Consider the following 26,105-nt stretch of genomic DNA (forward strand, 5'->3'; position numbering starts at 1 on the left):
ATTTACAGTTTTCAAATTAATGACGAAATAAAGTTTAAAAGTGCTCTCCTGTAAAATGTCTAAAAATCAGTTAGGCTAGTTCTGCAATAAGGGGACGAAATGTCTGTTGCGCTCCAGGGGCCTGATTTCCTAACTATCGTCTCGTGTTTCCATGCCCTTACTTGTAAAAATGTAAAATGTATACATGGAATATGGATGAAGCATTCTGACGTGACACCATAGACCATAGACTAAAGTGCCATAGACTAATATACAACTGACAGTGACAGTGACAGTTACGCACGAGGCCGGGGGCACGGGGGGCGACCACCACCCAGTGTCGCCATCTAATAATTCGTATTTCAGTAAAAATAATAGTACGCGTTTATGGTTGGCAGCAAGGTTTCCGCATAGTGCTGAAAACTGAGGTAAATTAATTACTGCTAGATCCCATCCCAATGTTAATTTTTTTTGGGTGCTTTCATTTGTGCGTCATTAGTGCACGTTTGTGCACATTTTTTTCGGTTTTGCACTTATATTGGCTTGTTAAAATATGTAGGTACCTACCTAATGACAAAAATATCGTGGATGAAGAATCCAAAGTTCGATGTTAAAATTTTTAGTCAAATATAATTTTATTAAAACCACTGATAAAAATGAATGAGATAAAAAATATTATTATACACGTCTTGATAATTTATTGACAAGAATTATTTGGGTTCTGGGAAAGTAAGGTTGATGGATGAGTCTGTTCGTCGTATTTTATATGCAGTTTCAACCAAAAATTACTTACCGCGTAAAACTAAGCACATCTACAAACAATCTGAGAATAATTATTATTGTAGTATAATAAACCATTTTGGTTGATAGTATACAGTATACTAGGTAATATTTATATTTTCGTATAATTAATTCATATGGACACACTGAACTAAAGTTGAGATTGTTGAGAAATAAAAGAATGTTAATTTTGAAACAAAATTTGGTAAATGTTAAGTGTCACAATGCATAATAATTAATGCAATCTTTTTGAAAGTGGCCTTCAAATATTACATAAGTTTACAAAAATGTTTGTTAATTTATTGTCTTGGAAGAATTAGTATAACGAAATGAAACTACAATTGTTTCTTGGTGTTTGTGACTATATTATAACCTCAACTTTCGCTGTCAACAAAGTTACTTTATCGAGTTCATGTCATCAATTTCAAGCGGTTTTATAATTGCGAAATACCTATAACGAATAAAATGACAATGCATCGATAAGCGAAGGCAATCAGAAGGTAAATTTGGTATTTGATATGATGTTGTTGATGTGATTCGATGGTGTTTCGATAAGTATTTTCACAAAAGCCTTTAATATTATACCTGCCTGTAATGGCCCATTGTAATTGAAGGAATAACAGTCATGCTATTATGCACAAATAGTAAGGTTATACTAGTGTTAAAATAGGCATTTCAACATCATTTCAAGAATTCACTCACACATTATTTCATGTATGGTCAGCAACTGACCCATTACCTGATAGCTGCTATCATAATAGGTAAAAATCCACACTAGAAATAGTAGTTCCAGACAATCTTAATTCAAAACGCCGACGCACAATCACAATAACAGATTCATATTATGCTATGGTGTTTGTTTTCTTCATTCAATAAAATCAAATGAATGGTCCTCTGCAAGACCGGGTAATGTCTGAATAAAGTGGTTTTGGATATCTGCATTTAAAGGTTTAAAACGGTTGCAAAAAAATACAGATGTCGAGAGATAAATGAATGTATTTTAAATTTTGAAGTACACATATAAGAGTATTGTTATCAATAGTACCTAGTTGACATTCTTGTGAATAAAAATAAAACAAAAATTGTCATTCAAGTCCGAAATTACTACTGCAAAAATAATGATTGTCCATTCAAGAATGATAGTTGTCCATTTTAACTCTCTCTTATTCTGTTGTTTTTTGTTTATTCATCTGCGTCTCTTAAATTTCCAGCATGAGGAAAATCATCATAGTATTCCTTTGTTTCAGGCAAGAAAAATTTCTTCAGGAACTGCAGGTTACTGTATTTTGCAGTCAATATCAGTATATCGGTAGTCTGTTGTTGTATGCTGGTCCGGGTAGTTGAAATTCATCTGCATTTAACTTAACCTAACCTTAAAGGTGTTGACAGTTTGACAAGTTGACAATACCGGCGGGTTAACTTTTTCTATGAGACATTCAGTGTTATTGCTATGTAGACGCGTGACACTCAGCAATTTAGCCATGCATCGCTTTTTGAAAAAGTCGTTTTTCTCAAGACAGCAATATTGGCTAGTAAAAAACTGCAGAAAGTTGTTCTATGAACTAGGTTACCCGAATGGCATACATGACTAAAAAAATATTTTGTGACATTCAACGGTTTTGCAGTAGACCCTTCAAATATAAACTGCTCTTCCCTTGTGAAAAATACCATCTCCTGCAACAAATTCAACACGGGAGAACCCCCGCGAAAAGAAATCAAGGCAGAAGATGAATATTGTCTTTAAGAAATCTAAGCATTTGGTTTCATAAGAGCACTGTCATTGTTACGAACAGTAGTCTCAAACGTGGAGATTGCTTTGATGATTACCAACCTTCGGAGAGGAGACGGTGTTTGAAAAAAGAGATCTTCTATCATCACTACAGTGACAATAAATTCTTCCTTTATTTTAGTGTTTTGTTCCTTAGAATTTTTTTTTAAAATCCATGTCCACGTTATTTTAAAATTCATACTTGTACTTTATCATTGAAACTTTGAAGTAAAACCTATCCTAAACTATACTGCGCATAGATTTCATCATCATCATTTATGGCACTAAAACCCTTGGTGGGTCTTGGCCTCCAAAAACTTCTTCCGTCCTGGACGATCCAGTGCCGACACTCTCTAATTGTTTTGACCTAGCATTTTTTTATCTTTCGTGGCACAGTTCAGCCATCTCAATTTCGGCCGTCCAGGTCTTCACTTGTCATAGGGGATTGTGTACATAGCCCGCCTCGCCGGTATATCCTCCGGCATTCTATGCGCATAGATTTATATGTACAAAAATCCTCTTATGTTTCATACTGATAGGAACACTTTCGATTCTTAGAAAATGGAAAATTTAATGCAGGCATTGACGGGCCAAAAATCCGCAGACAATAAGTCATCTGATTTGTCTATGCTCTATTACTGACTAACGGACGATCAACAAACAAGAAAAAAAGTAGAGCTTTGACAGATTATGAAAGAAACGTTTATAGTAATGTCTTCCGATAATATTGAAATAATAGGCTATTTACATGTAGATTTACATTAAATAATTTTGGACACAAATAAAGGCAACACAACTTTACAGTTGTCTTTTAAGAATTTTATAAATTCAAATGAAAAAATAATTGGTAAATCTCTCATTTTATAATAAATGTGCATTAATAAATTAATCAATGACAAAAGTTTAGAACAATTAATTATGATTACAGGTTCTTTTCGGTCTGAATGATTGCGTGTTAATGAGTCATGTTGTAGTGGTTGACAGACGAATTCTGACGACTCAGTGAGTATAATATCAAACATGTTGGAAATCAAAAATAAACTGGTATGCGAACTTAAAAGTTCGCCTGTTTGGGATGCTCCACCCGGAAAAACTGTTTGACGATTGTAAATTGTTAGATTTGGAGCAGAGGCAAGAATAAAAGGTCTCAAATCAGTAATGTAATGTAAGAATCTTTATACACTAAAGGCGCTGTGAAATGATGAAGTTTGAAAAAACACAATTAAAATAAGATAGATAATGGATTCATGCAATGAAATTACTTAGACCAAAGATGTCAAATTTCCTCCAGTGGCTCTATTCTATACACAAGGTGGCTATCGGCGTCTATCGATGGAAGTTCATCATATTTATGTATTGATTATATATCATTGATACTATAAGTTAGCCGTCAAAACTGTCTATTTCGCTCTAAAAGTTAACACCAAGCTAAGAGAGGGACTGTTAATATATAGTACTTCTACTGACAGTTTAGACGGTTAACTTACTTAAAATATGATGAATTACCATTGATAGCCACCGATAGCCACCTTGTGTATAGAATAGCTTCGCAGATGGAGTTTTCTGTGGTTTCCGTTTTGAAATCACTGAATCATCGTCAAGTTTAGTGTATGTTCCACTTTGTACGCAAAATAAATTAAGCATATCATCTTATTTTCAGAGTTTGTATGAAAATTACTGGTACTTTTTCACAATCATACGTAGGTTCGATCTCTTTCTTCAACATCTTTGGTATGGGTAGATTACTGAGTATTGAAGAGCCTTTTTAAAGCCAATATTGTTTATGGAACAAAATATGTCAAGCTTTAAAATAATATGTATGCCACCAGGCAGACTTGTTTAAAAAGAACGGGTCTGTTTTTTCCCCCGTCACACTCCATTAAATTTATAATGTCATTGTTTTCTCGTAAAAGAATAAATTATTTTATAAGTAGGTACTTGAGTAAATACATAAACAGATAATTTTAAGGAAAAACACTGTCATAAATACACTGACCTTAAGTAACACCTTACCTCACTGACATTTTTATTCTGTTAGAACATTTTCATTAAGGCTAACTTAATGTCAATGTCTCTGCATTTGGCTATTAGACTGTTCAATGTGTAGACCGCAATGAAATATGTACGTGTTGGTTTAATTCATAGTTCAGTCCTTTTTTCTGTAGTAAAATAAAGTCGTAAAATCTGTAGGAACTCCTGCATGGTTGATACTTATTATTGCTATCCTGGACAGAATTTTCAATTCCGATATTTACTTGGATATTCTTGATCCTGATTCTGGGGTTCACCAAACCGAAGTACACAATAAATAATGAATCCTTAAATTTGGATATTTTTTTGTGATTGGCTAGAGAAAATGTCTTATGTTTAGTTACATAAAAAATGTTGCCAATCCTGAGAAACATAAACTGCTTGATTTTGACGACCACAATGGCCGAATGGTTACGCATCTGGCTTATAAGGTCGTGGGTCCTAGCAAATTCACATGATGTTTTTCAATGTGTGTTTGGACTCAGAGTATGGGTTGAACAAGTGGCGAAAAAATCTGTTAAAACAATGTACATCCTGTGGAGGCCCATATGATCTAAGGATTGAACATGGTCAATGTCAAGAATGTATTAAAACAATCTTCAAACTACATTTCCAATTATGACAAAACGTCTACTAAATTTTACATAAAGCAAAAGAAAGTATTAATTGGAAGAACCATCTTGTGCTTCTTAAAATATAATAAAATCAACATAATTCTGTCAATACTATAAAATTATAAGTACTGAAATTTTAAAGGTTTTATAATATCTTCTAAATTTTAGAAACACCCTCCTTAAATATTTCTACTACAGGTAAAGATCTACCATCGTAAGTTGGCAGCCGGTCGAATTTGAAACTAAAATTGTCTATCGAGGATAAATTTGTTATAAATGCCATTTAATTTTACAACATGTTTCTCAAATTATGGATAGCATAATATTTGTACAGAAATCTACTACCAATAAAAAATTATAAATTACCATTTTTTTGTTAGTTATGCTAAAATTCTCAATGTCATACTAGCGCCCTCACTGAAATGCCAATTTATGATGGTAGATCTATAGACTGGAGATCTGACAAAAATAATACATACATTTTCAGTCATACTTATTTGTTTTCATTGAACTAAGAATACGAAGTAAACTGTTTAGTGTGGACTATTTTTGTCAGATCTCCACAGCCTATCTCCACCTCTCACCACTGGTTGACACATTAGAGTGACAGAGGATAATAAATGAATATCTTCACATTACGTTTGACTTACTACATAATAAAAAAATACATAGTAATGTCTTTTTTTATAAAATTGTTTGATAATAAACATCACAGCTTGGACAATCTAGGTTGGGAATCACCGTCTTAGTTTGAAATCAGACATTCAATTTATGCTAATATTAAATAATTCCTTGATAATTATTATTTTCTTAGTAAAGTTAGATTTTATAGGAGATAGTAAATTGGATATCAGCTACCAAGCTCAAAATAAATGTCGTCAATAGTAAGACGGAAGATTTAAAATTTTATGGTTTCACTGGTCTCAATAATAAGCAAAATGATAATACCACAAGCGAAAATGATTATGCTAAGTTTTATTGATATGATTTTGTTTTTGTAGTTTTTATGTCATTAACAACCTGCTGTTTTGAAACTATTATTTGTGTGTTTTCACCTATTCTCCTTTTGCAGTATATGATGGTGAATGGAGCGAGAGGCTTGTGGCGCGGCTGCAGACGATGGAGAGGTCGGCGTTTGCTTTTGGGAGTGGCGCTTCTTTCCTGTATCATTTTATGCATCATTGTGTATCATGGGTTCTCTGATAAGCCTCCGATTGAAGACCAGTGGGGAGTCAATCTTAAGTAAGTAAAAATTGCTATTTTTAGATACCTAACTAAATCTAAGACAGCGATGCAAACCCACCGTGTCATTTATTACGGCCCACCAACTAAATGAAATATGAGAAAAAAATCGTAATACTATATCCTAATAATTAGTTATCCAGGTCCTAGACACCAGTGGTGAAACATCGCATAATTTTTTCATTCGTTAATTTTAACTTTTAAAGTTTATTGCGCAGCAACAATTGTCATTAGTATTATATGCTGTATATATTTTGTAGTTATATTTCCCTTTTGAAATTTCATTCCAAAGGACAGTATGACTTAATTAATTTTGTATTGACTTTTTTGTCTTTTCTACAATATAATCTATCAAATTTTATGCCTTGCTTTTGATTACCCATTTAGCAGTGGTTTTCAAACATTTTCGTTTAATTTTTCATTCTACAGCTTCCCGAAAATACCATTTAGTGGGATGGATGACGGATGAGCATGTTGTTCATCACGCAGTTTCTGAAATCAAGAATGCACCTACCTTAGTGTACTCACCACTTAGGTTCATTTCCTTCATTTCCGTCAGATGGCGAGTCTATGTGAACTTCTCCATATTCTCTTCTTTATTCTTGAAAGTATTTTTGAAAACAGTTGCTTAGCTGAGATAGTTGGTATTCAAAAACTATTTTTATATGGTGTGAGAAAGCATTTGACAAACTGGTGCAACAATGGGATCTATAATTGTTATCAGATGTCAAAATTGAATTCTGGAATTATAACAATTTTCAAACAGTCTCTGAAGTGCACACATTGTGTGTACTACTATTCGTATGAAAATGTGATGTCCTTTCGTAAAGATTTATATTCTTGAATATTTCCAGATTATCTAAGGGCCAACAGGAATGGCGAGATTCACGTGGTCTTCAGGTTGTCGTGGGACACTATGTAGGGCCAGATCCAGACAATATTACTATAGGTAAATATTGAAATATGTATTATTAAACATTTTTTCCATTTCATTTTGATTGTTAATTCAAGATGTAGATTGAAGAAAACCTTCTATAGAGACGAAGCTTGAAAGCACGTTACTAGGGCTGATGTTTAAATTAATCGCAAGTCATTATGAATTGCAGATGCGGTTGTAGAAAGTCACACTTTTGAGTTGTGAATTTTATTTGCTAAGAATTATTATTATTTCAAATAAAAATTAGAATAAAATATTAGAATATACTCATTTTTCTTAGCCCGATGTATCCTTGGCCGAGAAAAATACAATTTGTCATGTGCAGGTCTAAAATCTTAATTCCCATCAAAATAATCTCCATGGCATTGCACCCACTTCTCTGAGCGGTCCCGCTATTGTTGGAAGTATTTCTGGAACGTTTCTTTGGAAGTGGAGTATAGCTGGGTTGTTGTGATATGCATGATGTCTTCTCGTGACTCGAATTGGGTTCCTTTCAGCTTGGAGAATGGCCAAAAATTAATTAGTTATGTCAGGAGATCAGAGAACCTGAAGAATAACAGAAGGGCAATTTTTGAATGAAGCACTACGCAAACAAGAAGAAAAACGCGACTATATCTTCAAAGGAAGTATAGTGCTTCGAACGGTGTCCAATAATGCAATGAAAATATTGAACGGACATTTATGGTCGCGTAAATTATTAGTTATATTTTTGTCTATGATGCTCACGTGACAGTTAGTTGGGGTTGACAGATCTTCCAACCTGGAAATTAATATATCTGCCAATGGTTTCGATATCGTTTTCTAATCGTTTCACAAAGGCCTCTTCTGTCATTTTGAATGGATCCGTCCAGTTACCAAATCTTGACAACAAAATTTCAGCGTGAATCATTTCCATTTTGAGGACGTGTAAAATAACCTAAAATGTGGTAATGACATTATCATATTTAATCAGTAATTATCCGTTATCGCTGAATATCTTGAAACGATTGATTGTTAAAGTACGTAGCTAATTAATCCCTAAAGAAGCTACTGTCGTCTTCCGACGTATTTTATAAACCTAATATTATTAAAGGTGAATCGTTGGGTATTTTGGTTAATGGGAAACATATTAACAATATACGATATGCCGATGATACTGTGCTGATTGCTGATAGCTTAAAAAGTTTATATCAACTGGTAGAAAGGGTTAATGAGGTCAGTAATTCTTATGGTTTAAAAATGAACCTCAAGAAAACAAAACTATTACTAGTATCAAAAATAGTGACACCAGACACCAACACAAATTTTGTCATTAACAGCGAACCAATCGAATGTGTGACCCATTATAAAATGAGGAATGGAACCAGTCTCAGGAAATAAAAACTAAAATTGAGATCGCAAGGAGTGCCTTTCTGAAAATGAGACGCCTCCTTAGCAATCGAGACCTTAACCTAGGTCTGAGACTGTGTATGGTACGTTGTTATGTTCTCTCAATTCTTTTCTATGGTATGGACGCTAAACCAAGAGATGTTACGGAGACTTGAAGCTTTCAAGATGTTGCTGTATAGACACATTCAGAATTCCTTAGACTGACCGGGTGACAAATGTTGAAGTACTCAATCGAATGGGGAAGGACCGAGAAGTTCTACGTAGTATCAAAACCAGGAAACTACAGTACCTCGGCCACATTATGAGAGGACAAAAGTACAGTATTCCCCAACTTGTCATTCAAGGAAAGATCAATAGTAAGCGTAGCAGAGGATGGCGCCGCATTTCGTGAGTTAAGAACCTCCGTGATTGGTACGAGTACAGCTCCACTGAACTTTTCCGGGTAGCAGACGACAAAGCTAAAATCACCTTGATGGTGGCCGACCTCCGTTAGGGGATGGCACAATAAGAAGAATATTATTAAAATATGTATGTTTCTGTATTACAAAATCACAATAAATACTTACTTAATTTAATTTAATTTAAACACAAAATAACACTTCCAACGGTAATATGAAAAGATAAAAAACAATAAATAAAGAGCCTTTCGATGTTACGTTCCGACATATCTCTTTACCATCTGTCAAAATTAAAAACGGTGAGCGCAGTTGGCACCTCCACTGTTGAAGCGTGTGAAACTCAAAAACCTACGGCAGTTTTAGACGCGGTTGTCAAAATCTAATTAGAAATAAAAATTCGCATACATTCTAATCACCTTCTCATGCTTTTCTCATACAATGACTTCGATATCGCTTCGTTCAAAAATTTCCCTCCAGGAGTGCTGTATTTGGCAAAGAACATATTAATCGGAAGCGATGCATGATACTTTCTGCAAGGCGAAATCCTCACTCAAAATAGAATCAAGCGAACCAGTCCTTATACCTACCTCGTCTGCAATTTTAGGACATTGATACGAAGGGTCTTGCCTGAGCACAGTCTGCAGGGAAAATAAACATTGGATACTTTTTGAACATCTTTTTCATAAATTGAAAGTAGACGCCTTATGTATATTTTTGAAATTTAAGATATAATAAAATGGATGATAATGTTTTATTTGTTCAGTGTTCAGTTTTTAGATAAATGAAATCATTATTAATCTCCACGATTTTCAAAGGACCCTAAGAAAAAAACGATAAATGCGGGAAATGATCAAATTTTGACGTCTAATAGTTCATATTTTAAATTTCTCAGGTAGAGTCCTAGTTTTCTTCATGGGGGCATTTTAGTTGCGATTTATAAAAATTCAAGATACGAGATGCGAGGCAAGCCTGAGCGGCCTATGCAAACAAAGCACTGAACGGTCAGGCGAGATTGAGTGCCAATTGATCTGTGCAAACAAAGCATAATAAAAAGTATCATAAACCGAAAGCGAAATGAAAAATATTCAACAAAAACGGTCAATCGGGATAATATTTGTGACGGGACCATAATATTTAGACGATAGATCGAGGAAAACGATAAATCGGGGAACAGTTAATGCAGGATTATTTAACATTGTTCTTATGGGTGTTTGGCGGGACTTTCAAAAATGAATGATCCGTGCGGGAAAATGATTTATGCGAGAACGTTAGATCGGGGTTCCACTGTATATGATTTCTTCTAGTGACGGTGCCACTCCGAGTATGTCTTGTTTTTTGTCAAAACTATATCTCACTGTAATGTTGTATGTTTATAAAACTGTCTAAATTCATTTCAGAATTGATGAACGCCAATGAATTTGCACCCCAGGAGGGTGCCGGCCAAAATGGTCGTCCGGTTGAGGTGGCGCCCCGGGACTTACAACGAATGCGACAGCTGTTTCAAATTCACCGCTTTAACTTGCTGGCCAGTGATCGAGTTCCTCTGAATCGATCGTTGATTGATGTTCGCCGCCCGGGGTATTTATACCATTTACTAAAATATTATCTTCATTCTCAGCAAAACTTACCAAACACAGATTTTAGCAGAGCTCAGAATTAGAGAGCAGACCAGTGAAGTAATGGGTTTTGCCAAGAGCAGAAGCAGAACGAGCAGAACCATAATGGAAAGATTTTACTGCTTCAGATTTTCTCATTAGTTTTTAATGATAAAAAACAAACGAAAGATTATTTAGTGCCCACAATTCTATTCTATGGAAGCAATTGTTTCTTTCAAATATATTTTTTTTGTTCTTTTTTTAAATTTTAAAAGTTTGTATGTAATTTGAATTAAGGGGGGATATGCTCGTCGAAGGTCAAAATTGAGTTTTTATTGTATTTTCAAACCACGATCCTGGACACTCCTTAAACGTTGTAGATAATCTCTATATATATAAAAATCTCGTGTCACGATGTTTGTGGTCGAACTCCTCCGAAATGGCTCAACCGATTTAAATTTTTTTTTTTTATGTATATTTGTTAGGTATGAGAATAGGTCAACAAGTATATTTCATACCGCTAGGTGATTAGGGTATCTCTATCCAGAAAAATTTTCTTTTATTTTTTTGACAATTTTTTTTTTGTATTTTTTTTATTATTTTGCATCAAAAAATACCTACAACCCCAAATTTTAACCCTCCTACCCCCACCTTCCCATTTTTTAATCGCGATTTTATTATTTTTGTTTGAACAAATTTAACCGTCGTTCGTATTTCAAACAGAATGAAATTATTTATGTTGTTGAATGACAGATGGCGCTACGTCCGAGAAGAATTCAAGAGAAGCGTCGCGTCATTTTGACATTTCATTCGGCATATCACAACGCAGTGCGTGCAAAATTTTGTACGATTTATTTTAATTTATCTATTTTTATGTGCGTGTATTACAGTGCACAATGCCAGCAAGACGCAAGGGGGGCCATTTAGGCCGTCGAACGAATAAAGCAACAAACATGCGAAATAGTAGAGCAGAAAGAACAGACGAACAAATCCAACAAGAGAACAAAAACTTGCGTGTAAGCATGTCGCAATTGCGTGCATCTCAATCATAAGAGGCACGAGCTGAACGAAATCAACAACGACAATTGGAACGGGGCCAAGCGCGCCGGTTCGTAGTTAACACACGCAGAGCAAATGACCGACAACGCCAACAAGTACATCGAACATTTACATCCGCTTCGTTCCTTCGTCTCGCATTCGAGTACGAGCCAGATATTGAATATTCCGCTCATCCGAAAGTGCTGATTGGTGCTATTGACAAAGATTGTCCCCATTGTCATGCGCTCAAATTCAAACATGAGTCAGCCGGGATGTGTTTCGCATCAGGAAAAGTGCAACTACCAGAAATTGAGATACCACCAGAACCATTAAACGGCTTGCTCATCGGCACGGTTCCAGATTCAAACCTGTTCCTGAAGTCCATTCGCACATTCAATTCATGCTTCTAAATGACTTCGTTCGGAGCAACAGAAATAGTTCACAATACTGCGGCAAATGGTCAACAATTCCATTCTACGTTCAAAATCAAAGGCCAAGTATACCACAAAGTAGGCTCATTGCTGCCAATGCCAAACGAAACACATAAATTTTTACAAATCTACTTCATGGGCGGTGAGGACATCAATCATGTGGATGCACGTTGCGGCTACAATGGCCTCAATTCGCTTATTTCCAGGCGCATCGTCGGCGAACTGGACGCCCTGTTGAATGAGCACAATGAATTATTGAAATTCTTCAAAGCACACATGCACGAATTCTAAAGTGACAATCACGCTATTGTCATCAATCCTGATAAAACACCAGCTGGAGAGCACGTGCGTCGATTCAATGCATGCATTGACATTGCTGGAATCATGGTTGGCGACCGCACATCGATGCGAAAAATCGTGATTCGAAGAAGAAACAATAATCTGGAGTTCATCGCTGACACACACCGTTCATACGACGCTCTACAATATCCGCTAATTTTGTGGAAGGGACAAGACGGATATTGCATAAACATTAAACAACGAGATCCTGTCACAGGTAATTCATTCATTATGAACATCATTAGTCATTTTGAATTGAGAAAATGAATGGTTGATGTTTTTTTGTTTTTATCGGCGGTCATCGTCTACAGCGGTCTATTCCTCTTTCTGTCATAGATCCCATCCCCATACACTTACGATACATTTGTTATTTTTTATTTAACAACCAAAATATTCACTAGAAATAATTTATATGGCAGAACAACGTTTGCCGAGTCAGCTAGTCTATTGATATAATTTTGAAGCCTTATTATCCTTTATAGTTATTTTAAACATTTGATGACTGCATAAAGTATTTTTGTTACATAAAATAGTATTCTTTTAAACATCTCGCTCTAATGTTTTAGAATATAGTCATATTTCGGTACATAACTGTGCAGTGGTGTTAAGATTTTTTACGTTTATTAATTTTTAAACGCATTTATAAAACCATTAGTATAATTTATTACGAGATAATTTTTGTAAAATATTCACGATAAAAAATTATATTGATAATCTCTGTGATCCCAAATTTGACAAGAATTAGGCATTTTATTATTCAAAAAATCGGCAAGATTAACACATTTGAAGATGATTCTAAAGATACTTATTATAAGCTATGTTTTTGACCATTCAAGTGTGATAAACATCTTATGAATAATGATTGCTTTATATTAAGTATTGACCTAAGAATAAGGTAGTGTTTTTTTGAAATACGCCATTTCTTTTGTCATTCCCTAGAGGTTAAGCTACAACATACGGCCGTAGCCATAAATTGACAAACTATAATTAAAGTAGGGAGTAAAATTATGTTAACGCGCGTGTTTGAACATGTACCTAACCGATTTTTTTTTTATTTTTTCTTAAACGGTACATGTTCAAACACGCGCGTCAATATCATTTTACTCCCTACTTCAATTATAGTTTGTCAATTTATGGCTACGGCCGTATGTTGTAGCTTAACCACTGGGGAATGACAATAGAAATGGCGTATTTCAAAAAAACACGACCTTATTCTTAGGTCAATAATTATTATAAAGCAATCATTATTAATAAGATGTTTATCACACTTGAATGGTCAAATACATAGCTTATAATAAATATCTTAAGAATCATCTTCAAATGTGTTAATCTTGCCGATTTTTTGAATAATAAAATGCCTAATTCTTGTCAAATTTGGGATCACAGAGATTATCAATATAATTTTTTATCGTAAATATTTTACAAAAATTATCTCGTAATAAATTATACTAATGGTTTTATAAATACGTTTAAAAATTAATAAAAGTAAAAAATCTTAACACCACTGCACAGTTATGTACCGAAATATGACTATATTCTAAAACATTAGAGCGAGAGGTTTAAAAGAATACTATTTTATGTAACAAAAATACTTTATGCAGTCATCAAATGTTTAAAATAACTATAAAGGATAATAAGGCTTCAAAATTATATAAATAGATTATCTACAACGTTTAAGGAGTGTCCAGGATCATGGTTTGAAAATACAATAAAAACTCAATTTTGACCTACGACGAGCACGTGGGCCGTTAAATGTTTTACTTGGAGCATGGACCGGACGTAGAGCAAGTGTTTTGATCTCGGAGCCGACCTCGAGTTGAACAATTGAATTTAAGTCTATAAACCTGAAAAGTATAAGAATTTAAAACATGTTTCACATTTAAAAGCTGTCGGAATGGCGGTATAATAATATATTATATTTTCACTATATTATAAGGTGATTACTATGCTATTGAGATATATCTACCAATAGATTTCTTATACCACTGATAATTAAGAGCCCACTTAGAGTTTTAACTCACCTTAGCGATATAAAACTTCATTGGCTGCAAAATCACTCGTTTTGCTATTCAGATCATAATGTTCCATTTTCATAATGATAATTTTTTGTTTCAGATGTAAAACAAAGTCATATCAGAACGATGGCTCCCTTCCTGCAGTCAGTGTAATAGTAGTTTTCCACAATGAAGCCTGGTCAACTCTGCTCCGCACGGCGTGGAGCGTCGCTCTGCGCTCACCGCCATATCTGATAGCCGAGATTATACTTGTCGATGATGCCAGTGACCGAGGTATTATCGCGTAACTTTAATTGAAACGTTAGCTGCAACAATGTTGCGAGTGCCATTTGGGTTACTTTGCAAGATACACATCTAAGAATGAAAAAGCCACATCTGCACATGTGCCAGTGTGATGTTTCGGAATTATATTTGTCCCATGTCGAGAGAAATTTTTTGCTTGCTCGCTTGCCAGCTGCTTTTGTCAAACTAAAATGTCACATTTGAGTTGTGTGCAGAGGTACATAAGGTTACATGTCTTTTGTGAATACCAACAAAATCACATCAACATATTCGACATGTTGCAGTCGAGATGAGTTTGGATATGCGACCCGGCTAAAGGCAAATCGCATATTATGAATATTTTTTGCTTGCAACATTATTTCAGCTGACACTTCAGTTGTATATTATAATAGTTAATCACTCATAATTCTAAAGTCGACAAAATCGCATATTACTCCTCAAAATTATATAAGACAAGAAGTTAATAGAAGAATTAGTCTGTAAAACAAATCTTAATGGTTAACAAGTCCACTTCATATCAAATAAATTTAAATATGGCTATACAAAACCCTCATTAGCTTCAGGTTATTCGAAAGATATTGAGAAAGATGTTTGGAGCTGTATGTGTGGAAAGTGGCACGCAGCGAGGAAGGTACAATCATAAATTATACGCGTTGTACAATGATCTCCCCATCGTCACACGTCTGAAAGTTGGGTAAATGCATTAAACAGGCCATGTCTCAAGGATTGAAGACACAGACCAGAAGATACAAGGAGTTTTGTGAGATTTAGACTGTGGTGTAGACAGAAACATAGTAATATTGAGGTTAAGGCGGTGGGGTTCACATCAGTGAGTGGAGACGTTGCTAATACCCATCAACAGTGCTGATGATGAATGAACAGTGTATGTATATACTACATAATTATTTACAAATTGATGATCTCTTGACACAGCCGTTGTAAGATTTCGATTATCGATGAGCTCTGGAATCAATAAAGTTAACTGACAAATGCTTGAACAGAGGCAGACATTTCACGATTTTCCAAAGAATTGGGTTTCATAATTTTTTTTTATAACAAAATTGGACAATAATTATAGTAAAAACATCGATCATCCCTTTATTTATACTGAATATTAAAAGAAGAATATCACATTCGATTACTTTGGAAAATCAACAGCCTGTAATTTTGTTCGAACATTTGTCACCACTTTGTTTATTCCCAAATCCCTCAATTTTATGTATGCCGATTATTTTAAAATTCGTTGTATTATTTTGTCACCCTTAAATGTTGTAATTGTCTGTCTGCAGCATACCTGGGAGCGGATCTTGATGCTGCAGTGAAAAAAATTCCGGTAACAACAAAAGTCCTGCGAATGAGTCGGCGGCTCGGATTGGTTGGGGCTAGACTGATCGGGGCCAAAGCTGCTGTAGCGCCTGCCCTATTGTTTCTTGATGCACATTGCGAAGCCGCCCCGGGATTCTTGGAACCGCTCTTAGCGCGTCTCGCTGACAGTCCTCATAGTGCTGTCTGCCCCGTCATCGGTAAGGTTTCATGTCAAAATTATTGTTACTTTGAAACGTATACAGAATAATTATTTATAGATTTATGAATTTCTGAACCCTTTGTTGAACTATTATTAATAGACAATTTATAATATACGAATTATCTTTTGCTTTTGCCTTTAATCTTTATCCTTCTATAATTCATGAAAATTATTTCTTATAATTACATTTTAACTGAGGACTTCAAATTCTTCCAATCAGGAGGCAACCTGCTTTTTGATGAATTAATGTAAATGACTTTAGTTATTGATAGTGATGTAATGGTTGCTTTATCATTGGTTAATTGAATATACCGTCGATCCAATTAGTGTTCCTAGTATTTGAACAATATTATTTGAATTACAACTTTGGAACACTACATCAATTGGCATATGTACACAATACATTCATCAGGTTTCAATCATTCGAATAATATAATACAGCATGTTTAATACTGCTAGCTTTCTTGTCTGCATAGATAATTTGTACTCCAAAGGATTTTGCTTTGTCACAAACAAGTATGTACTTTCACGATATTCAAAACTATATTTACTTGATTTCTGTTTGTGAAATGCAATTTTTATGTAGCAGTTAAAACCTTTGTTTCAATTTCATCGCCAGTTTCTCGTTATGCGTTATTCCTTATTTCTCCTGTGTCCGAAAATTAGCTGACCCACCCACTGATGAACCTGTTTAAATCAGTTCTGCTACGTCACGCAAGCTGTCATGCATGGCTCCTAATTTCTTTGCTTTGTAAGGAAATTTAACTATTTACGACTGAACCTTTATCCTGCTATCCCTTTTATAGGAAGCAACATAATATGTACTAAATTATCTTTAGAATTGGATATTGAATCAGAAAAATTGATGTCTAAATTAGTGTTTCCCAATTTAATTTAACATGGAATCCATTTAGAATTTGTGCAACATAATGGAATCTCTAAAATATTTTTAGCATAGCAAAAAAAATGGTCTGCAGCGAAACAATGTCGAAATAGCTTTAAATTGAAAGTAACATTTTTCCCGGGGTAGCCTACTTCATGTTTTGTTCTGTTTCATGAATCGTCTCAAATCTGGCTAGTTTATCTTCTACAAATGGATCACCCATTCCGTGAAGGTTGAAAATACTGGTTAATTGTGTTGTTAACGTGTGTTCATTTCTTATGAATATAATCTGCAATGTCGAAATGTTGGAAAGTTAGGATTTTCGGTAAAGAAAACTCGGACAGTAAAAACTTTTTATCTCGCATTAAAACAAGTAAATATTATCAACCCAATAATATGTATTTTCTGGAAAATGTTTTGAAGAAATTTATACTTATAATGTTTACAACTTATCTTTATTTATTTTTTTCAGACATTATAAGTGATGACAATCTGGCATACATCAAAAGCTTCGAACTTCATTGGGGAGCCTTTAATTGGAATTTGCACTTCCGCTGGTACACTCTCGGGAGCAATGAACTGCAAAACAGGAAAGCAGATCTCACTGCCCCTTTTCCATCCCCGGCTATGGCCGGTGGTCTGTTCGCTATCATGAAGGACTACTTCTTCGAGATTGGCTCTTACGATGAGCAGATGCGCATCTGGGGTGGTGAAAATTTAGAACTATCGTTCCGCCTGTGGCAGTGCGGAGGCCGGGTGGAGATAGTCCCCTGCTCTCATATCGGCCACATATTCAGAAAGTCCAGTCCGTATTCCTTTCCTGGGGGAATGCGCGAGATACTGTCAGCCAACTTGGCAAGGGTCGCCCTCGTGTGGATGGACTCGTGGGCAGACTTCTTTTTCAAGTTCAATCCCGAAGTGGCCATCCAGGCCGGGGAACAGAATGTCACAGCTCGGTTGCGCTTACGAAAGAATCTCAAATGCAAAAGTTTCGAGTGGTATCTTGATAACGTCTGGCCGCAGAACTTCTTCCCGAAGGACAGCAGATTTTTCGGCAGAATCAAACATATGGATACGAACAAGTGCATCATGAGGCCGGTCAGCAAGGGTGTGATGGGTCAGCCAATGGGCCCTGCTGTAATCGGAACATGCTTAAAAGACGACGATCTGAATGGACTGTTCGTTATGAGCGAAGATGGGATAGTCATGATGGATGAATCCATATGTTTGGACGCTCCTCAGCAAGGAGAATTCGAGGGGGAAACGAAAGGAATCGTGCGGGTGATGGGATGCAGCGGTTATCCTCGCCAAAAATGGGACTACAGTGAGACTGATCATAAATTGAAGCATGCGCCGAGTGGGCAATGCCTGCAACCTGCAGATGCTCCTGCCTCCTCGTCCAGTGGTGATCTCGGTTTGAGACTTTCACCCTGCTCAGATGATGCAGCTCAGAAATGGGATCTGGAAACTGTGCCTTGGAAGTAATTTTTTAATATATATATACGCAGAAACTATATTGAGAACAAAACAGTAGTATGACATAGTATTTACGTAGCAAGAATAGAATAACATGTATGTAATATTTTCATATACAAGAATACAATGCCTGATATGCATATCTAATTTATTGAAATTATCGAGGTTTTATCTATCAATCGAGCAATAATAATGTGTAAATTTTTTAGTCATATTTTTTAACGAATGAATGCCTATTTGTTGAAATTTTTCACAAAATACTAGTGAATTAGTTTTAAATTATTATTTTATTGTTATTTTGTAACATTAAAGTACCTAGACAACAGGGAAAATATCGACGCCATTAAGGTAAATAGGTATATTAGAACCTTACTCTGTCATTTATTGAATTTAAAAGAGTGTTGTTGGCAGCAAAAGAAATTGCCGTCGATTAATTGCGAGCTGTCAGTTTTTGGTGCCATGTCTCATTTAATGAATCTGCATCGATTTTTTTATTATTCAAAATCAGACCTGGTTAGAATTAATTTTTCTACCTATTTAATAAGAAGCAATTATTAACAATTAATCAGTATCATATTTTGTACTTAAATTATTGAATTAAGCTATTTTTGATTGCGCAGCTTGAATCATCTGTATTATTGTTGAGTAAAATTAGAACCATTCGAAATAACGGATGATGTTTTATATCATTTCTGAATTTCTAATCATATTTATCAATCCACAATCTTTCTACTGTGATATTTTAAATTAAATTTTATTTTAAAATTTGAAAAAATAAAAATACGATAACACATTTTTGTGTACCAATGTGGAGGTTGCTTTTGCTTACCTTTGGTATTATTTTGGTGGAGGATAGTAATCTTAATCTGTTTAGTTAATATTTTTATATGTATATCTTTTATGGCATCTTACTTAATATTATACAAATTGTATTATTAATTGTATATAACTTCCACACTTTTTTTATTGTTTAAAATAATCAGTGCTTCCCAAACTCATGGGTTGCGGCCTCCTGGGGGCCATAGTGTTTCTGCGGGAGGCCGCGACATATACAAAATATATTTATCAATATTTGAAAATTTTAAAGAAATATTTCCCAAACTTAAACGAGGATCAAAAGCACAATTGGATAAGAATGCCATTTGCTAAATCATTAAAATATAATCATATTACGTTGGGTGGTCAAGAAGAAGTGATCGATATCAGATAAGATAATTAATTTGCTTGAAGTGGAATTTACTGAAATAAGTATTTCAGTATTGAATTTTGTACATTCCTTTCGTTAAATAAATTGGTTTTTATAGGCTTTACATATAGTATTTTTTTCTTATTTTATTTTGTTTGTGATAAATGTGTAGGTATAGTAATAGTTAATACCAAATAAAGCATTTGATAACAAAAATAATTTATTTTTCGGCAGAGGGGGGCCAGAGACTATTTTTTCAGAGCTTGGGGGACGTGGTATAAAAAAGTTTGGGAAGCACTGCTTTAAAATAAATGTCCCCTGTACACCTATAATATATGTATTAGGAAAATAATTTATTACAGTTACAGATATTATAACCCAACATATGTATTAATTAATTGTCCTTGTGTAGTATAGTTGCAGCGAGAATTTAAAATGTAGAGGTCTGATTTAATAATCTCACACATAGATACTCAACATAGCCACAACTCATTAATTTTAACCACAAACAGCAGTATAAAATAAATTAAGTATATTAAATTCCACAATTTAGTTTTTAGCCTATACCTGTTTCGGTTAAAACACCACTACCATGATTAATTTGTTGACTGCGGAACATTTATTGACTATTTAATTACCGCATTTAAATAACATGCTAATTATATCGAATGGCCAGATAATGAGGACACAACTGGTGTGCCGTCCGCGTGGAAAGGATTAATGATGTACGTATTACTGTTGTCAAATGGAATTGTATCACAATTAGTTTAACCATGTAAACTATTTTGTATACATTCACAATTGATTCATACATAGTTACCTCATTATCGTCTTATTAATATAAATTAACCACAGTGCAGCATGTTTAGCTGCTAAAATTTATGCCATTACTAGGTTTGTTTGTCTGTTATTTGGATAGAAAAGTTCATGTTTGTAATATTAGATGGATCATGCCTCACCTCTATAATATAATAATTAATATGAATCATTACGAAACAAAACAAGTTCTTTGCCGATCAAATTGGAATTAAATCCACCGTGTTCCAAAAACTACAAAGTATGTAATGTTTGGAATACAGTTTGTAATCAAACTGTGCAAAAATATATACAAAGCAATATTTTATTGATAAGACAACAGCGCTTTGTCCTCATTTAAAGACAGTATTACAGCATTATTGACTGTACGGTTTTTGATGACGATTCAGACATAATAAGACAATTATTATATTATGATATGCATGATTACTATGAAATGTTGCGAGCTGTTTCTGGTTGTTATCAATTATAATTTAAAATATTTTCACCGGTTCTGTGCCAAAGCGAACATGTTTGCGGATATGGACAGGCCCACAGCGCCGCCGACCATACAAATAACGTGATCTTATTCGCTTTCTTAGAAGACAGAATGCCAGTCTCAGGCGTTTGTTTTGAATAATTTAAAATTCGCAACAATACTGGTCCAATAATGAGACATTTAGCATATGATTGGTAAGTGTTTATGGCAAACTTTCAATGTATTTAAAAAAAAAAAAGTTTTATTTTTACTAAAAAAATCGCGGCCTCTCACTTGCCACCACACAAAACTTCTAAAAAAATAATTTACCCATGTTTTTGTGTTACAAGATTTATGATTTAAATTGATCTACAATGAATTTATTTCTACACAGAAATTTTCAATAGCATTTGTAAGAAATAGTGTATTCTATTCTAATTAGTAATAAGCTTCACTGCATTTAATATCAGTAAAAATGGTTAGATATAAGTGTGCCAATATTATCAATGGTGATCAATTCTGTAAAATATTGCATAGATGGCATAATTAAACCTTTATCGTGCCATCAGTGACTTTTAAAATGCTTCCATTTATTGTAGATACTTACTCATGATCAGTGGCAGCCGGTGACCTAGAATAGTATATTTTTGGTAGTGCACAGAAAACTTACTTAATTTATAATTAAAAATAACAAATATTAAGTTTAAAATGGGCAAAGTTGCTTTTACCTGCTTATTGATGTCTGAAATTGTCTGTAACTATAATATTTTTTAAATGATTTAATACAGATGGCGAATTAAATCTTTCTTGGTATAATGTCACTCTAAAAAAAATTAGCGAAAAAGCACTTTTCACAGATGTCACCAAGTGGTTACATGCTTTATTTAGCAGTATTTTTAGTACACTGTTTAAATAATGATACATGTTAACACATGTTTCTGGTAGTAGGCACTTACAACGACAGACGAAAAGTATGATCCTAAAAAAAGACAAAAAAATTCTAATGGGTCTGTTCATAAAAGTAATTGGTCAAATACAAGTACACCTTAAAAACATGTTCTCATGACATGACTCTTAATTATTGTATACAAAAAATATTAAATTAATTAACATTATGTGGGTAATATTAATATTTTAAATTAAACTTTATTCAAACTCAGTCTATTTCTAATGAATTTACATGAGACTCAAAGTACATATTTCTTTTGATTTCGTTTTTGTCTGATTTTCAGCGACTGCCTTCCTCAACTTTGGGGCGCCACGCAAAATTTATGTGTATTGTAGGTATATAGAATTGACAACAGGCATATTAATACCACAGTTTCAAATCTACGCACGTGCCATAATTAAGTATTTTACGTTTATCTTATGTAAACCAAGAAGTATGTCTGTGGCGTTAGCACATTTTTGATGACATTTGAGATACAGATTTACTGTTTGTACAAATATATACAATAGTATAGGTACTGTTTAAATTGCACAAAGTAAGAATACTTATGAATAGCAATTATACACATTCAATGAAGATTTAAAAAAAAATGCAAGGAATGCGGTGCATTTGCATGCTATAGGAGCAGCTGCCACTGACCATGATTTAATTGACATTCATAATATAGTATTGTGTCGTAATATTTTTTTAAAATTTGGTTGTGAAACATGTTTGACTATGTTTCAAACTGTGATATAATTGACATGACTGTAAAATATTTTGAATGTATACCTATTTTTCTCGCCTTATTAGATTATGTAGATACTTTTAATTTTAGGATACGTAAAACAAATCATTCCATTTAAATATTAATAAATCATTTATCACATATGTTGTTAACTGACTTACAGCATAACTTTGGGGATTCTAATTCATCTACTTTAATTCGAATTTCGGGGTAATTTTCATTTGCACGATAAATACAATTTTTAATAAATCATTGAGACTAAGATCACAACACACAATGGGCAATAGATTTGATATTCTCATGGAGAAAAGCATTTCGCAGCTGTGCGGTGAGTGTGATGTTTAGAAGGACATTGCACACATAGTTGTACATTTCCCTAAATTTGAGTTACACGGAGTAAGGCTGCGACTTGCAAATGTCCTTAGGAACGTCAAGGAGTTCAAACATGCCCTGGTATTGGGGATGATGGATGAGCTTGGTAAAATTGTATTTTTTTTAAGAGAATTGGAGAGAGCCTAAACAACAGTTCCTTACTCAGAGGAGAAGACGTGTTATGACTAGGGAATCCAATCCCGGGATCCCGAATCCCGGGATCCCGGGATCCCGAGCTATTTTCGATACCTATGAATCCCGGGATTGATAAACATAATCCCGGGATTTCGGGATTGATTTTTTTATCAATTTTTATGGAAAACATAACAGAAAAAATACTTTTAATACAAAATAACTACATTAGAAATAAACTGAGTTTGAATGAAGTTTGATGTGTAGGTTGCCGATTCATTTTATTTTTTCACATAGATTATTAAAAATGAGAAAGATTGGTAAAAAAACAATACTTCGCACTTTTAACAAAGTAATTCCACCATGATATCATACGTTTTACGGCAGTTTCATATTTGGCTGACTAATTAGATTTATGAAGCGGAAAGGCCATAAGTACGCCATGCTTATTTGCTTTACTATTTTAAATCTCGCTGATCTATTCATTATGTCTTTACTATCAGAAATAGCAATCTCATATTAAATTCACATTATTATTTATATTACAATATTATTTACTCCATTAAACTTGTGTATTTCCAAGATTTAACGTATACAATATTAACAATAAATGTCTTAAATAGTATAAATTATACTAGATTTATTTTTGACCGATTTTATCAATATTATTTGTAAATATAAAAATTTTATATTAACAATGGAAAAAAATCCCAATCCCGGGACCAGTCCCGGGATCCCGGGATTGTCAAATTGTAATCCCGAAATCCCGGGATCAGAATTTTGGCTCGGGATTGGATTCCCTAGTTATGACGGCAGGTCATAGTCAAAGCCTCAAAAAATAATATTTTAAAAAATCAAACAAATCTTACAAAATCAGACATTGTTGTATCAGGCGTTTTGTATTTATATTATTTCTGAAGTCGCTTAAAATTCTTAATGTGTATTGATTTTTATTTAAATTACATACATTTATCAGTTTCGAATTAAGGAGGCTTCACATTTATTTTTTCAATTTCCATGTTTTTCAGTCCTGCATATAATAATTAATTACCTATGTATTATGTAGGTATATTAATGATGTTTGAATAGTTTGAGCACAATTATTGTTGTGTCATTTATTTTGCGAAAAGGAAAGTGATATTGACTTTTATTCAAACAAGTAGTACCTAATGGTTTTGAAACAAAGTTATTTTTGTTAATTCTACTTTAATTGAGTTATTTACGTCGACAGCTGTTTCGGGCTATAAACCCATCTTTAGAACAGTCAAAATAAACTGCTGGACAAGTCCCACACCGCAACAAATATACTCCGTTTTTCCGAAGTGGTTCTATCTATTTCTCAAAAGACTGCCAAGGTTGTTTTTTACTTTAAATCATGGGTGGCCAAACCGTGGCCCGCAGGCCACATGCGGCCCACTGGGTGTCAACTTGTGGCCCGTGGAGCAGTTAGAAAATAAAATAATATCAAATGCTGCCGCTAGTTCTGGTAATTTCGCAAATTGAGATTCGATATTGGCTCAAGATTTTAAGAAGCACCGTGTGCTTTTTGCTGCATTTGCAACGCCATTCTCCGTAGACGTGAATTTTTTACGGGGAAATTTACAAATGGAATATTGTGAAATATGTTGCGATGAACAATTAAAGGAGGTTGGTTTGGAAGAGTTTTACAAAACATCTTTGGGCAAGGAGAAATATCCTTCATTTTACAAACATGCTCTAATGATGACTTCGCTATTTGGAAACACACTGTGAACAGCTTTTAGTCGGATGAAGCATATCAAATCCCGAGTGAGAACACGAATCACTGATGTGCGTTTGGAAAACAGTTTGCGTGTAGGAACAACCTCACTCGATATCGATATTAACCCAATGTTTACGGGCCGCACAAAATTGTGTTTTTGCTAATTACTTTTCAAATGCAAATTAACATGTTAATTACAAAATTAATTAAAAGGGCCTGTAAGCATTGGGTTAATGGACTTTGTTCTGCCACACAAAATCAAACTTCTCACTAAAATTTATTATTTTTATATTATTTTGTTTATTTTTTATTATTAAAACAAGTCAAATCTAATAAATATGTTTGATTCTCAGTTTTGTTTGGTATAATAAAAAAATCAGTTGTGCAGCCCGGTAGGAAATCTCATTTTTAGAATCTGGCCCGGCTGCTGAAAAGGTTGGCCACCCATGCTTTAAATGCTACATTTAAATCTTGACGCTTTAAATTATTACCTACTTTTTCTGAAATGTCGCAATATTTGAAAGTAATAGATTTATAGAATTTGTCAAAGGGTGTATTGAAGTTTGGATAATTAATCAGTTCAATATGTTGTTTAAATAGTTTCTTCTTTAATAGTGTTGAGACCATTTTTTTCTGATACCCGATGTTATAATGTACTGTCTTTTTTGTGTTTAATTCTTATTGAAAGTCAGATTTCCCCATTGGGATGCTTACTAACTAATGGGCCATGTTATGTTGCCAAGGGTGCAGAATTACCAAAAATAACTTTGTTTCAAAACCATTATAAAGGAGTTCTATCATGTAAACGCCAGTTCAATTAATAAACCAGTAGTATTAGTGTAGGTACTTATTTAGAGAATACCTTTTTTAATAATATATCCTGCTGGTATGGGTGAATTGATAAATTATATAAAAAATATTATTGCCTACATCATACTTTTTTTAAGTTTTTTCAATGAACTTTTCAAGAATCCATTCAATGGAAAATAGTAAATTATCTCATGTCGTGATATTATTATAATTA

The 26,105-nt window shown here is 34.0% G+C and overlaps 1 protein-coding gene across 2 annotated transcripts; it reads left to right on the forward strand.

Annotated features, from left to right (window-relative positions):
* Positions 1 to 941: 941 nt before the first annotated feature.
* Positions 942 to 26,105, forward strand: LOC147068035 (polypeptide N-acetylgalactosaminyltransferase 3-like). 2 transcript variants are annotated; one of them, XM_085952709.1, is made up of 8 exons: positions 942 to 1,259; positions 3,456 to 3,529; positions 6,245 to 6,414; positions 7,269 to 7,363; positions 10,515 to 10,695; positions 14,636 to 14,808; positions 16,107 to 16,340; positions 17,698 to 26,105. In XM_085952709.1, exons 3-8 carry the CDS (start codon positions 6,248 to 6,250, stop codon positions 18,708 to 18,710), a joined length of 1,863 nt encoding a protein of 620 aa, XP_085808835.1. In that variant the 5' UTR covers positions 942 to 1,259; positions 3,456 to 3,529; positions 6,245 to 6,247; the 3' UTR covers positions 18,711 to 26,105. The 2 variants fall into 2 exon arrangements, with proteins under 2 accessions (XP_085808835.1, XP_085808834.1); XM_085952708.1 differs by lacking the exon at positions 3,456 to 3,529.

Source organism: Rhyacophila brunnea, unplaced genomic scaffold (genome assembly GCF_057557595.1).
Source record: "Rhyacophila brunnea isolate RB1 unplaced genomic scaffold, BYU_Rbru_1.0 scaffold_3, whole genome shotgun sequence".
Lineage (NCBI taxonomy): Eukaryota > Metazoa > Arthropoda > Insecta > Trichoptera > Rhyacophilidae > Rhyacophila > Rhyacophila brunnea.